This window comes from Urtica dioica, chromosome 7 (assembly GCF_054948205.1).
Source record: "Urtica dioica subsp. dioica isolate 48M chromosome 7, U.dioica_male_clone48M_v1_H2, whole genome shotgun sequence".
NCBI classification, from domain to species: Eukaryota; Viridiplantae; Streptophyta; class Magnoliopsida; order Rosales; family Urticaceae; genus Urtica; species Urtica dioica.
Window position 1 is genome coordinate 34,286,018 of NC_142762.1, and position 13,876 is coordinate 34,299,893.

The window sequence follows — 13,876 nt, forward strand, 5'->3', positions numbered from 1 at the left end:
CCGGTCTTGGTTCATAACTGACATCGTATTGGGTGAGTTCTATCGACCATTTCATTAATCGACCTGAAGTATCCGGCTTTTGGAGCACTTGGTGAAGGGGGAAATTGGTAAGTACTTTTATTGGATGTGCCATGAAATAATGCCGAAGTTTTCGGGAAGCTGCAACTAAGGCTAAAGCTAATTTTTCCAACTCCGGGTATCTTGTCTCTGCATCCTCCATGCGTTGGCTTATGTAGTATACCGGCAATTGTACTGTTCCCTCATTCTTTATTAAGGCTGAACTTACAGCATGCTTGGACACTGCCAAGTAAATGTCGAGTGGTTCCCCTTGTTGGACTTTCACCAGTTGAGGCGTCCATGCAAGGTATTCTTTCAATTTTTTGAAGTCTTCGTTGCATTCTTCGGTCCATTCGAAATTTTTTGAGCCTCTGAGGCGATCAAAAAATTTAACGCTTTTATCCGTAGCTCGAGAGATAAATCTTCCTAGCGCCGTGATGGATCCGGTCAACTTCTGAATTTCTTTAATGCTTCTTGGTGGCTTCATGTCCACGAGAGCTCGGATTTTGGCCGAATAGGCTTCAATTCCCCTTTCATTAACTATATATCCGAGAAATTTCCATGCAGAAACGCCGAAGGTGCATTTTAGCGGATTAAGTTTTATACGAAAATTTCTTAGAATGTCGAATGCTTCTTTTAAGTCCGCAATATGGTTGGCTGCATTTTCAGTTTTTACTAGTAAATCATCTATATATGCTCCCATTGTTTTTCCCAGTTGGTCGGCAAACATTAAATTGACTATTCTTTGATAAGTAGCTCCTGCATTTTTTAGACCGAATGACATTACGGTATAACAATATAGACCCCTATCGGTTAAAAATACAGTGTAGTCTTCATCTGGACCATACATTGGGATTTGATTGTATCCCGAATAAGCGTCCATAAAGCTTAAAAGTTCATGTCCCGCCGTAGCGTCGACCAACTGGTCTATTCTGGGTATTGTGAATCTTTTGGACATGCCTTTATTTAAATCAGTGAAATCTACACAAGTTCTCTATTTCCCGTTTGATTTTTTAACTAACACGGGATTGGAAAGCCAAATAGGATATTTAGTTTCTCTAATTGACCCATTTGAAATAAGTTTATCAACTTCTTCTTTTAATGCTGTGTATCTATCATCATTCATTGGCCTTCTTTCTTGCCTAATTGGCCTTGCTTTTGGATCAATATTTAGTGTATGGCAAGCATGGCTGTGGTCTATCCCTACCATATCTGACTGTTTCCAAGCAAACACATCTAAATTTTTTGCTAAAAGGGAGATCAGTTCAGTTTTAATACCTTTGTTTAAGAATTTGCCAATTTGCAGACTCTTCTCGGGTTGAGCACCGTCTGGGATGACCGACTCCACGTCGTCACCAGGACCGACATAATTCTTATTCGGTAATTGTGGGTCTAAGTCATTTTTATCGGTTCGAATCATCATAACCGGATGTCCACATTTATCCTGACTGTTTTTTAAATAGTCCGAATAGCAACTTCTAGCTACCTTTTGATCTCCCCTCGCCACTCCAACGCCATGCTTCGTCAGGAATTTGCAGGTTAAGAATTTTACGGATGTTATGGCACTAAGCTCTTGCAAGGTTGGCCTTCCGATTACTGCATTAAAAGCCGATGAACCAGGCACCACAACCCAGCTAGCGCTGATCGTTGCTATATTTTCATTTTCTCCAATAGTAAGTGGAAGCGAGATTACGCCGTTTGGTATGACGGCGTCTCCGGTGAAACTGTAAAGTTGTGTTGGAGATGGAGCGAGCAGATTGGTTTTTAAACCCTTTTTTTAAAAGGTATCCCCATACAAAATGTCGACCGAGCTACCGTTATCTATTAGTATTCTGCCGACCACATGATTTCCGATCGTTGCTTTGATTACAATCGGATCGTTGTGTGGGAACTGAACCCATTTTCCATCTTCGTCAGAAATCTTAATTTCTTCCTTTTCAATTTTAGGTAATTTGCCTGGTATGGCATTTGATGTGTACATTACCCAGGAGGAATATGCGTCTGCTTCCCTGATGTAGCTTTTTTGTGCCCTTCGGGACGTGTCGGCTATATGTGGTCCTCCTGCAATTATGGCAATCTCGTTGTATGGTTTTTCATCTTTTTCTCCGTTTTGCCCAGGATCTTGTTTTCGGTATTTTTGCAACCTTCCTCTTCTAATCAAGGCTTCTATAGCCTCCTTCAAATTGAAGCAATCGGAAGTGTTGTGACCGATATCCCGATGGAAAGCGCAATACTTAGTGCGATCTCTTTTCGCAATGTCTTTCTTTATCCTTGCAGGCTTCGGGAATTCTTCTTGATGTTCGGTCAATGCGTAGACCTGATCAATTCCCATAGTTAGTGGCTGATAGCTACTATATTGACTCGCGAAAGGCTTGCTTGGGATTTGGTTCCGATTTGTCTTTGAGTGTCTGCCATCGTCCATTCGCTTCGTGTCAATGTTTCGATCGTGCCTTAGCTGATTATCCCTCCCGGAATGATCACCTTTGTATTCATTGTTTGTGGAACCTTTTGACTTCCCAAATTCCGCCGCAAATTTGGCTTCTTCGGCATTAATATATTTTTGAGCCTTTACGAGAAATTCGTTGTAATCTTTCAGACCTGTTTTTTGCAGAGACCACCAGAACGCCGAATCAGTACGTAGTCCTGATGTAATGCTCTATTGTTTAAAATCTTCATTAAGGTCGTCCACCAATATTGCCTGTTCGGAATAACGATTGATGTAATCTTTCAACGATTCATCCGACCGCTGCCGAATAGAAAATAATCGCTCCTTGGGCGTCTTTCCTGCCCGAGATCCGACGAAGTGATCCATAAAGATTTCGCACATCTGTTTCCACGACCCAATTGAGTTTGGTCTTAACTTTCGATACCACTTCATTGCGTTTATCATGTTTAAAATACCTTTGATCGGTATTTTATTTAGTCTGTTCGGTGTTATTAGAATTCCGACTATAACAGATATACTAAAATCACAATAACTTGTGTTACGGGTGAAACACGCGCATGTTTCATCTACTGCCAAGTTATATTGAAGCTTTAGATTTAGGTAGCGAGTTGCGAGAAATAAACTATAAATAAGTGCAATTAGTACATGTTTGATGTAATTGATGACAAAGTAGTTTTTTTTCCATCCATTAATCGCAATATCCACTACGCATTACCTTTTTGGGACTTTCCAACTTATTTTTCATCGACTCAAACACGTTATATAGTAAGCCTATAGTTGAACCACTTTCAGTATCCAACAAATGCAATGCATAATATAAAGGCTCAAAGACTTTACACCCACCGTCAATATGTAGCTAAAAGTTATTGTCTAAAATTTCAGATTGCACAAATTTTTTGTCTGATGTATGGCAAAATGAAGATTGATCCCACCAATCCGACATGAACATTTTCTTTAATCCAGATCTATTGTCCCAAAGTCTTGTAAGAGTTAAGTGATTCGTTAAGAATTTAGTAGGACTTGTACGAATTATCTTCCCTTGGCATTCGTCTCTCCTTTCCAATAAATCTATTTCGTAGATGATTTATTTATTTTTTTGGATCAGAAAGTGAGTTGTAGATGAATTCGGTGTAGTATATGACATTCTAAAATACTTCGGTGTCAATTGTTATTTTTCTCAAATCCTAAAACATCGTCTATATAATGCGCAGTCCACGGCGGCGCCTAATTTAATAGCTTTGTAACCAGCCTTTATAGTCATTATTAAAAAAGAACATAGCATATCTACTTAAAAGAACATAAATAGAAAGAATACAGACAACTTTCCAAATAGCACAGCTGCATAAGTTAGCATAGTTCTCTAAGAAATCGTAAGTCTTAAGTAAACACCCGATTCAAGACTCTTCTTATTAATTTCTTGCATTTTAATTAATTTTGGTACAAATAAACATAGCGTTTAATATATGATGTCGACCATATCTAGCACCCATAATTGTGTTACCTACCACAGAAGCCTACTTGCTTATTCCACTATATTTATTTATAATTCACTCTCCCTTTCTTCTGGTTTTCCTTGATTTTTGTTTTTTTTTTTTTTTTTTTTTGTATCATTGGTTTTTACTTGTTCTAAAACTTCTAAAATTTAATATAAACAGTACATAGTAGTTTAATGAACAAGACAAGGAAATCCTAACAAAAGGGAATTTCTCGAATATATCTCCGCTTAAATTGCGACCAAAAGCACGCTTTATATTTCTCGGCAGATTGTGTTTGAAGAAACGTTTACTTTTTTGCTATGTGCTGTAATTTTTTTTTAATATACATATTTATTTATTTAATCAGATATTAAACATAGGATCTAATTTAAGGCACACATAAAAGGAACAATAGTCAAAATAGAGAAACACAATTTAGAGAAACGATGTCCTTGGTCATGACTCATGTCTTTTCTTTTATGGTTTTAAATTTAAAGCGACGAGTCAATGCTTTCCACGGCATAGCTTTCTCCTTATAGCATGTCTCGATCGTACTTAACTCTGTCTCTCTCTCTCTCTCTCTCTCTCTCTCTCTCACACACACACACACACACACACAGAGAATAATACGACACCAACTTGTACATATCCCAAGCTCTCTCAGATCATTTTTCATCAACAAACCTGTACTTGCTATAATATTTGTGTAAAGTAAAGCAACTAGTCTCATCTCTGTTGGAAATTTAATTTTTAAGTTCTGGATTCAGATCTCTTTCTTATATAATTATATCATATATACTCGCGCACACAACCAAAAAAGCTAGATAATTTTTTCCAGGTAAAAAAGGGGGTTTATGGGGTTGTTAAAGAACACAGCTTTTGTTGGTGGTTTTGTTCCCATGTTGGTGCTGAGTGCCGTGGGAATCGGGGTCAACTGGGGTACACAGTCAACGCACCCCGTGCCTCCCACCGTGGTCGTGAGGATGCTCAGGGACAATGGGATTCAAAAAGTCAAGCTCTTTGACGCTGACTCTGCCATTTTCAACGCCCTCTCAAACTCTGGGATTCAGGTCATGGTTGGTATCCCAAACGACTTGCTTAACAGCCTCGCTAATAGCCCCAAAGCCGCTCAGAATTGGGTCTCCAAAAACCTGACCTCCTACGTCTCAAATGGTGTCGATATAAGGTAAACAAAAGACTGCTAACACACTCTCTCTCTCTCTCGACAAACTACTGTTTCTCTTTCTCTTTTCTTCGAGGCCACAGTGCCTTTCTAAGTTGAATATTGACTCAAAGAACACCAAGAAAACATGTCTTGTATAAAAAAATGAAGACATTGTTGTGTGTGCGCTCGAAGGTATGTTGCGGTGGGGAACGAGCCGTTCTTGTCGGCGTACAACGGGAGCTACCTTAGGACGACTTTCCCGGCGCTCCAAAACATACAATCGGCGATCTCGGCGGCCGGGCTGGGGTCGAAGGTGAAGGTGACGTGTCCTTTGAACGCGGACGTGTACGGAAGCTCGAGCAGCTTGCCTTCGACCGGGGACTTCCGGTCGGACATCAAGGACCTGATGCTGGCCATCGTCAAGTTCCTGAGCGACAACGGCTCCCCCTTCACGGTCAACATCTACCCTTTCATCAGCCTCCACTCCGACCCCAACTTCCCTCTCGATTTCGCCTTCTTCGACGGGTTCTCTTCTCCGATAGACGACGGGGGTCGGGTCTACCAGAACGTCTTCGACGCCAACCACGACACCCTCGTCTGGGCTCTGCAGAAGAACGGCTTCGGGAACGTCTCCGTGGTGGTGGGCGAGATCGGCTGGCCCACCGACGGGGACGCGAGCGCCACTCTGCAGCTGGCTCAGCGCTTCAACCAGGGCTTCATGACCCGATTCAACGCGGGCACCGGGACCCCCATGAGGCCCGGGGCCATGGACGTTTACCTTTTCGGCCTCATCGACGAGGACGCCAAGAGCGTTCAGCCCGGGAACTTCGAGCGCCACTGGGGTATGTTCTATTTCGACGGGACGCCCAAGTACGCGCTCAGCCTCGGAACCGGCGGCGGCGCGAACGGGTTGGTTCCCGCGAGCGGGTTGGGCTATCTGGCTCAGAGATGGTGCGTTCTGTCTGGGTCGGCCGGGATGGACGACCCGCAGCTCGGGCCGAGCGTGACCTACGCCTGCGAGAACGGAGACTGCACGAGCCTCGGGTACGGGACTTCTTGCTCGAACTTGGACGCAAGAGGGAACGTCTCGTACGCTTTCAACAGCTATTATCAGATATTCGATCAGCTCGATACCGCGTGCGGGTTCCCAAACAACCTTTCGGTGATCACGGACCAAGACCCCTCCGTCGGGGACTGCAAGTTTAAGATCATGATCAACGTTCCTTCGTCGCCTTCGATCAGCAGAAAAGGAGGAAGAGGAAGTAGTAATGCCGGAGGAGTTGGGCTTCTCGAGAAGAAGCCCGCTGGTTTAGTTCTTCTCTCTCTATTGGTAATTCTCTTTATGGTTTTGTAATTATGATTTCCCTTTTCAAGCTTTTTGCTTGTATAATTCTTTTTTTTTTTTATAAATATGATGGTGTGTAATATATAGTAGTTTGGGGTTGAGTTCAGTGCAGTTCAGATATCAAGGGGAAAAAAAATAGTCAATCTGCTCATATTTACTCATGCAGTGTTCAAGCATAAAAGAATACACAATAACACGTATTTGATTCAACGTTATTTTTCATTGTCAGCACTCGTCTCACGTAAACAAGAATCTATTTTTTTGCTTCAATAATTGAACACATTGCGTATTGTCTAGACATTTTGCTGCCTTGAAAAAAAAAATCACTGTCTAAAAGTTGTGCTTGCCTGGAGAGATATTATTGTTGCTTTCTTTCTAATAGTTGTCTTCCAATTTCATACTGCGTTTGGAGTCTGAATCTGAATTGTCAAGCTCGCTTGATTTTCTGTGGAAACTAGCAACAGACAAACATAGACTCTTCTATTACTAACAGTGTCAGCCAAGCCACTGAGATTGAAACACTGAGAAAGAAGAGTGAATCCACCAGGTTTGTCTGTAGAATTTTATCATCATTCATCAACAACACAATGACTCACAGTCGATGCTTCCGAAGATAGTCTCTCGATCTTATATCGGCCTGCGTTTTCATGTCAAGAAAAAGGGCAACAAATGAGTTAATATGGTTTCCCCTCCTAAAACACAGAAGAAAAAAATCAACCACAATGAGAAAGATCAATAGTTAATTGCTATGGGAACCAAGCAGTGCTGAAATAGGCATATTCGAGTTATGGCTATCGAGAATTCTCTGCTCTTTATTTCACCTGTCGGATAGGCTCGGGCACACGGTACTTGCATGTCCTTTTCACAAATGCTATGGCTGTGTCAAGAGATATACGGTGACCAATTGATATGAAAATCGGCTTAGACGAACCCTCGGTGGATCTCATCGCCTAGCAACAACAGCCAGGATAAGGGATTAAGATCTTCACGTTGGAAAATGGAAATAAAAACCGGAACAGAAAAAAAATGACTAGGACCACAGAATACATGCATGTCATATGGAAGAGATGAAAAGAAAAAAAGAGTTCGTGGAACAACTAATATACTATGACTTTAATCACAGAAAGACCCATGAAAAAACAACTACCAGTAACTGAAATATGTGAGATTGTATGGTATCATCGTGTTTTAAAAAGTATAAATTGCAGTATTTAAGAAACATTTTCTGGGAAGCTTTTAGGTTGAAAGTATTGTATCAAAGAAAAAAAGAGTTCGTGGAACAACTAATATACTATGACTCTAATCACAGAGAGACCCATGAGAAAACAACTACCAGTAGCTGAAATATGTTAGATTGTATGGTATCATAGTGTTTTAAAAAGTATAGACTGCAGTATTTAAGAAACATTTTCTGGCAAGCTTTTAGGTTGAAAGTATTGTATGTTCCATTATGGTTTGTTGGACTAGTCAGTCATTTGTCGAATATTCAAAATCTCACCGCTCCCCAAACTTGCCCAGAATCTCCGGTCAATTTAGTGAAATCTTCATTGTATAGGTCTCGAGCTTTAAGAAGTTCCTTCACTCCAGATAAAGTAAGGCCATCCACGTGATGTAACTGGTTGATACAACAGAAAGAACTTTGGATAATTAACTCACACATGGCGTCAAAGTAATAGTAACCAACAAATATAAACTCCAAAAAAACGCTAAGGCTGACTAGTTACAATTTTCTGTTCTTTTGCAGTACCAAGTTAATCTTATGGTGTAACTCAATTGTACTAAGACAGAAAATGAAACAACAAAGCTTAGGCCTTGTATGATAATACTTTTGTTTACTACTTCATAATGTAAAAAAGGAGGGTGAAATACTTTCAATAATCACTAAGAACCCATCTTCTTCCTTTAATTTGTTTAGAATAGCAAGAAAAAAAAGTCTTTTAAACAAAGCCTACAAACACGTTGAAGAAAATGAACACCCAGCTATTGATAACATAATCATAATAGAGTCAAGACCCACATTCTTTCCGATTCCAATAGTGGGGAGATTTGCCATCACCCCTAAATGACAAGCTAAGCCAAAACCTAAACAAACACGAAAAAGCTTTAAGACCACAAATAAATGCCACAAAAATCACCTTCATGAAACGCACAAATGACAGACAAGACAATATATTCAGTTAAGTGTTGAATGTCCTTATTTAATTCAACGTTAGTCCAAGCTCAAACTCAACAGCAAACTTGTTTCAGATGAATTTCAGGTCATGCCTCGTTACACCTAATCAATCACCTTTCACACACACACACACACCCAAAAAAATAAAAATAAAAACTCCGTACAATTTCTCCTTTGTTTTTTCTTCTTCTTTCCGTTTTAGCAGATTTTACATGATGTTCAATACCATTTCTTCTTTTTTCCCCTTCTAGCAGATCTTGTATAATGTTTCGAGGAGACAAAATGTTCATTTAGGCTATCTATGTACGAATCAAAACAAAGAACTGCGCATAAAATTTACATCATTCGCACAACTCACGCACCTCGAGGATGAAGCAATCCATTTCCGTCAACCATTAGCACCTGCAATCATGGAAAAACTATAAACCATCTTCATCTCATTTTCTATCGAAAACCCCCAACGAAAGAAGACAGCTTCAAGGACATGATTCAATACAGACATTCAAATCGTCGGTCTCTCACTTTAATTCGACCCATTAACCGAGAATCATGAATTTCCTTAAGCCACATTGTAGGATTTACTCACCTGTGGGTAAAAAGGGCTGCCATTGTTTTTCATTCTCTCCAAAAGCTCCAATAGTACCGGTGCCTACAAGAAATGGAAACCAGAAAAAAAAAAAACGAAAAAAAATCTCACTATCACGAGAAGACTTGAGAGCCAAGCGAACGTTGATCGAGTAGCATATGAAAATTCCATCATCAAAACATCACAAAACTGATTCTGCAAAGAAAAAAAAATACCTAATACCTCTCTGAAGGCAAGGAAGCCAGGGATGTAAGGCACGCGAAGCTTGACGACTGAGAAATCCTCGTACACCACTTGGAGACTGTGAAGCTCCAACACGACGATGGTTCCACAAGCCAACGTTTCGTCCTCCTCCGAGAAGCTGATATCGACGCCTCCGACGTACTTCAGGGCCTCGAACCCACTCTCGCCGATCGCTGGCTTCCATTCGAAATCGTCCTCCGTGATCAAACTCTTCTTCAGTGAGTCCTGGGCTCTGAAAAAATAAAAACGTAAGAGTTACCGAACTTGATGAAAACCCTAATTTTGCGCTTGTCGATGGTGTTATGGTGATCTCGGTCTGAAACGAGTGCAATTCTGGGTGCTGTCGTGAATTACTCTTTCCAGGCCTCGTGTTGCTGTGTGGAAGAAGATGATGATGATGATGACAATGGTGGTTGTTTAGGCGTAGTTAGCGGCGGCGACGGAGATTTCCCGGCCCCCGAGGAGTTGTCCGAGTCCGGGTTCGGGTTATCCATGATACCGAAAGTATTCGACTTTGATCAAAAGTTACATTAGCATTATTTTTTTATTTTACCTATTAGCTTAATTAAGCTACTTTACTTAACTAAACTAACTAACTTAGCAAATTAAATGGATCTATTTTTTATTTTTTTTATTTAATAAGTGGAAATTGAATAGAAAATAATAATAAAATATTAATTATTGACATGTAAGATAAAGTTAAATTATGAGAGTGATTTAGCTTACTAATAGAGAGCAAATTTGCTTATATTAGTTGTAGCTTAAATTGTTTATGTGTTTAAGTTAAGCAAATATGGTATTTGCTTACTATTAAAGATGCTCTAGTGCGGGTTGCGCCTACCACGTGTGATTTTCCAAGTAAGAAATTACTTTTCATACCACTTTTCAACTTTAATATCCCAAATATTGTTTGCTTGTTTTGTTTTGTTTTTGTTTTTCTTTCGGTGAGTCGGTCACTTTTACAACTTTAATATTATTTGGCACCGCCATGTTCTAGTGTCACGGGCCGAATAATTTAACTTTATTCTTAGGCGGAACTTGCACACCACTTCGCTCGCAAGTCAGCTTTTAATTACTTGTAAGACAAAAAAAAAGTGATCAACCATCGAATAATATTGTAACAGGTCGCGAGGACCACAAATGAATAAATAAGCACATAACAATAAGCATTCGAGTAAACAAGTCAATAATTACTCAAATAGATACGACACAACAATCACATTAGCAAAAATAGTCTAGTTATTTGTTTATCCTCGATAGTGGACCTAAGCTAATTTTTCGTATGCCCATCTACCACCATTCTCTAAAGATGATGACATGAATTTAAAATATGAAAAGTTAGGTCTCTCCTGGAGATGAGTACGAATAAATAACAGGATTGAGAAATAAGATACGAACAATCAAGAACACGTGAAATTGTCTTTTATATAAAAATGTGGAAATTAAAATGTATATAAATATAAAAAAAAGGATATAATATTTTTGCAATTGGCGAGCAAGATTGAAAGCTTATGAACTTGTATGCTTGGAATGGAGAATAAACTATCCATTTGTCGACAAATGAAATCCTATTTATAAGTGCCTCAAAGATACACGCCTTCTACGAATTTTGGCATCATGACGCCTTGATTCGTCCACGCGTTTCAGCTTTGTGCTCCGTAAGAACTGTACTTCGTTTGGACCGAGAGGCTTGTCATCGTCGTCCGATCTTGCCCTATATGAGGTGATCCATCAGTGGATCTCGTCTGTTACTCCCTGGAACATGGTTTTGCCCTGGATTAAGTCCTCATCACGCGTTTTTTGATGTGGTCTTTGAGAAACCCAAACAAGAATCCACTAATAAGGACTAGTCTCCGAGTCTCTGATGCCCAAATTAGTCAATGCGTCATTGGGCCTAAAGTCGTTGATTTATATGTAAGATCCAATTCATGGGGACGAAGTCTTACACAACAATAATGCCCAACTTACTATAGTAGACATTAAAATGGCCATAGAGACATAAAAATAGGGTCCAGTGGCTATCTAGTAATATGAAACGTTAGAAATTTTGAAATAGCCAACGTTTCGTTAATTTTTTCTAAATAGCCATGTAAATCTATTTACGATATCAAAATAATAAAAAAAGTAAGAGTAAATATGGTTATTTACGAAATATTTACAAAAGTTTTTGGCTATTTACGAAATATTTACAAAAGTTTTTGGCTATTTACGCTTATGTTTAAGTGACTTATATCGCTAAATTTTGTAAAATGAGACAATAAAGAGATGCAACACGTAAAAGATCAAAGAAAACAAAAGAAATGTGAAGTTGCAATGAAAATCATTGATGAATTTGACCAAACACTAAATATCACGAAGACGAAGGTTAATATTTTCTAGAGAATAAAAAGAGGTCCCTAATATTTAGTATTTGGTCAAATTCGTCAATGATTATCATTGTAACTTTTTTTTAAAACTCGTATTGGGGAATTGGTCATTTTTTTTAATCGAAATTCTTCACATTTCTTTTGTTTTCTTTGATATTTTTCGTGTTGCTTCTCTTTATTGTCTCATATTACAAAATTTAGCGATATAAGCCACTTAAACATAAGCGTAAATAGCCAAAAACTTTTGAAGCTTAAAAACTACAATTTGAAGCTTTTAGCGATATCAAGCCCTAGCAAGACAATTCTTTGATTAGCGAATCGCAATTTAATTTCGGTGCGTGTGGCCACCATGGAGGACGAGCCAGCGCGAGCCGAGGAAGATTTCCTTCCGCCGCCGCCAGAGGAGGAGCTGGTGCCGGGGGAGGAGCCGGAGGAGGAGGATGACGAAGAAGAGGACGACGAAGATGAAGACGAGGCGAAGAACGAGGACGACGAACTGGTTGCAAGGGCCCATAGGATCATCGAGAAGATAACTACCTCGCCGGAAAACCCTAATCCCGTCCTCATTCACGCCCTGGCTTCGCTCTTTGAAACTCAAGAGTCTAGGTAATGTCTTTTTTGTGGTTTTGGCTTTTTTTTTAAAAATTTTTATTTATATATATACAAGAAATAGACCCCGGCGTTGCCCGGGAGGCTTGATAAATTTTAATTTAGATAATAATGTGAACGGTTTGTAATTGTTGATTATCACGTGTCATACATAAAAATTAGTATTGTTTACCACATTTTAATATATATTTAAACCATTTTAATTAAATAATAACTCAGATATAAAAAAAATAAAAAATAGTAAGTTGCAATTATGAACACAATTTTTTTTTAGCAACACAAAAATTATGATTAACCAACATCTTGATTATGATCTCACAAAAATTTTCATTTTTAGAGTTATTTTTAGAATTTTTCGTTTTTTAGAGTTGTTTTTGGAATTTTCGTTTTTTAAAGTTGTTTTTGGAATTTTGTTATATGGTTATTTATGTCATTTTAAAACTTAATTATGTATTTTTGGAAATTTTAAGAAAAAATCTGGTTACTGTATTATGAATAGTGAATTAGGGGTTTTGCTTTATATATATATATATATATATATATAATGTGCTTTGACATTAATTTTTGTTATTTGTTTTGTATTTTTGTGAAAAAAATTAAAATTGAACTGGCGTTTATATTTTAACTTAAAAATTAAAAGCTACAATTTGAAGCTTTTGTACGTAGCTTTAGTTTTTAGTTTCTCTCTCTTAACTTTTTTTTTTCTCTTACACTAACTTTTAATTCTAATTATCTTTATATGCTTTTAATCAAATAATTTTTTTGAAATCACCAAAAGTTATAATTTATTTTTTACAATCTATAGACACCCACTTTGATATATTTTTTATATACCAAAAATTATCATATTATTATTAATTACATTTTATATAAATAATTATTACTTATAAATATTAAAATGTATTTTACCAAACATTAAATCAGCTTTTGCTAACAGCTACAACTATTTTACAATAGTTTACCATACACAAAACAGTTTTTTGTACAGCTATTTTAAAATCACTTTTTTTAAAAACAAAGTTACGCCAAACGCGGTAAATATATATATATTTGAAATGATTATAAAACATAAAAATATCTATCAAAACTCGTTCTTAATGAAATGATTGGCTTTGAAAAATAATGTAATAATTTTACTATTTCAAATTAATACTTAATCATATGTAATAAACAATATTTATAATAATTATTCATGTTCTGTAGCATTAACTTCACAAAAATGTAATTATTGAGCTGGATTTTCGACTTTAAAAAAAAAAAAAAAAGTACTCGACCGTTTGTTACTAAAAAGGCCGGGTAGGTTAAGCCCAAAACCGGGCCGGATCTTCAAGAGCGTTCCGACCCAACAGACTTCTCGTTCCTTTGATCGCCCATATAAATTTCCAAACCTTCCCCTACGAAATCTTCTTTC

At 38.0% G+C, this 13,876-nt stretch overlaps 3 protein-coding genes across 4 annotated transcripts; 1 reads left to right on the plus strand and 2 right to left on the minus strand.

Moving 5' to 3' along the window:
• Window positions 1-795: 795 nt before the first annotated feature.
• LOC149391003 (uncharacterized) lies at window positions 796-2,935 on the minus strand. The gene is made up of 5 exons (XM_089619911.1): window positions 2,756-2,935; window positions 1,928-2,713; window positions 1,336-1,828; window positions 881-1,038; window positions 796-816 (listed from the first exon to the last, which is right to left on the minus strand). The coding sequence occupies exons 1-5, from the start codon at window positions 2,933-2,935 to the stop codon at window positions 796-798; spliced, it is 1,638 nt and encodes a 545-aa protein (XP_089476037.1).
• Window positions 2,936-4,425: 1,490 nt separating this feature from the next.
• LOC149391004 (O-Glycosyl hydrolases family 17 protein) lies at window positions 4,426-6,761 on the plus strand. The gene is made up of 2 exons (XM_089619486.1): window positions 4,426-5,164; window positions 5,336-6,761. Exons 1-2 carry the CDS (start codon window positions 4,833-4,835, stop codon window positions 6,495-6,497), a joined length of 1,494 nt encoding a protein of 497 aa, XP_089475612.1. The 5' UTR covers window positions 4,426-4,832; the 3' UTR covers window positions 6,498-6,761.
• On the minus strand, window positions 6,534-10,057 carry LOC149391005 (endonuclease V family protein). Of its 2 annotated transcripts, XM_089619488.1 has the most exons (9): window positions 9,845-10,057; window positions 9,470-9,722; window positions 9,248-9,310; window positions 9,024-9,063; window positions 8,506-8,570; window positions 7,987-8,103; window positions 7,310-7,438; window positions 7,033-7,125; window positions 6,534-6,942 (listed from the first exon to the last, which is right to left on the minus strand). In XM_089619488.1, exons 1-8 carry the CDS (start codon window positions 9,982-9,984, stop codon window positions 7,081-7,083), a joined length of 852 nt encoding a protein of 283 aa, XP_089475614.1. In that variant the 5' UTR covers window positions 9,985-10,057; the 3' UTR covers window positions 6,534-6,942; window positions 7,033-7,080. The 2 variants fall into 2 exon arrangements, with proteins under 2 accessions (XP_089475614.1, XP_089475613.1); XM_089619487.1 differs by having other exon boundaries at window positions 6,534-7,125.
• Between the last annotated feature and the right edge of the window lie 3,819 nt (window positions 10,058-13,876).

What these genes read in the sequence shown, in the direction of transcription:
- LOC149391003 (XM_089619911.1), bottom strand. Translation starts at nt 2,935, where the DNA reads ATGAAGTGGTATCGAAAGTTAAGACCAAACTCAATTGGGTCGTGGAAA. An exon ending in TCAATCGTTATTCCGAACAG is followed by an intron (nt 2,714 to 2,755) that starts GCAATATTGGTG and finishes TTTAAACAATAG; the next exon opens with AGCATTACATCAGGACTACG. An exon ending in TCCCACACAACGATCCGATT is followed by an intron (nt 1,829 to 1,927) that starts GTAATCAAAGCA and finishes TTTTAAAAAAAG; the next exon opens with GGTTTAAAAACCAATCTGCT.
- LOC149391004 (XM_089619486.1), top strand. Translation starts at nt 4,833, where the DNA reads ATGGGGTTGTTAAAGAACACAGCTTTTGTTGGTGGTTTTGTTCCCATG. An exon ending in TCAAATGGTGTCGATATAAG is followed by an intron (nt 5,165 to 5,335) that starts GTAAACAAAAGA and finishes GTGCGCTCGAAG; the next exon opens with GTATGTTGCGGTGGGGAACG.
- LOC149391005 (XM_089619488.1), bottom strand. Translation starts at nt 9,984, where the DNA reads ATGGATAACCCGAACCCGGACTCGGACAACTCCTCGGGGGCCGGGAAA. An exon ending in CAACACGAGGCCTGGAAAGA is followed by an intron (nt 9,723 to 9,844) that starts GTAATTCACGAC and finishes TTATTTTTTCAG; the next exon opens with AGCCCAGGACTCACTGAAGA. An exon ending in TGCCCGAGCCTATCCGACAG is followed by an intron (nt 7,126 to 7,309) that starts GTGAAATAAAGA and finishes ATGAAAACGCAG; the next exon opens with GCCGATATAAGATCGAGAGA.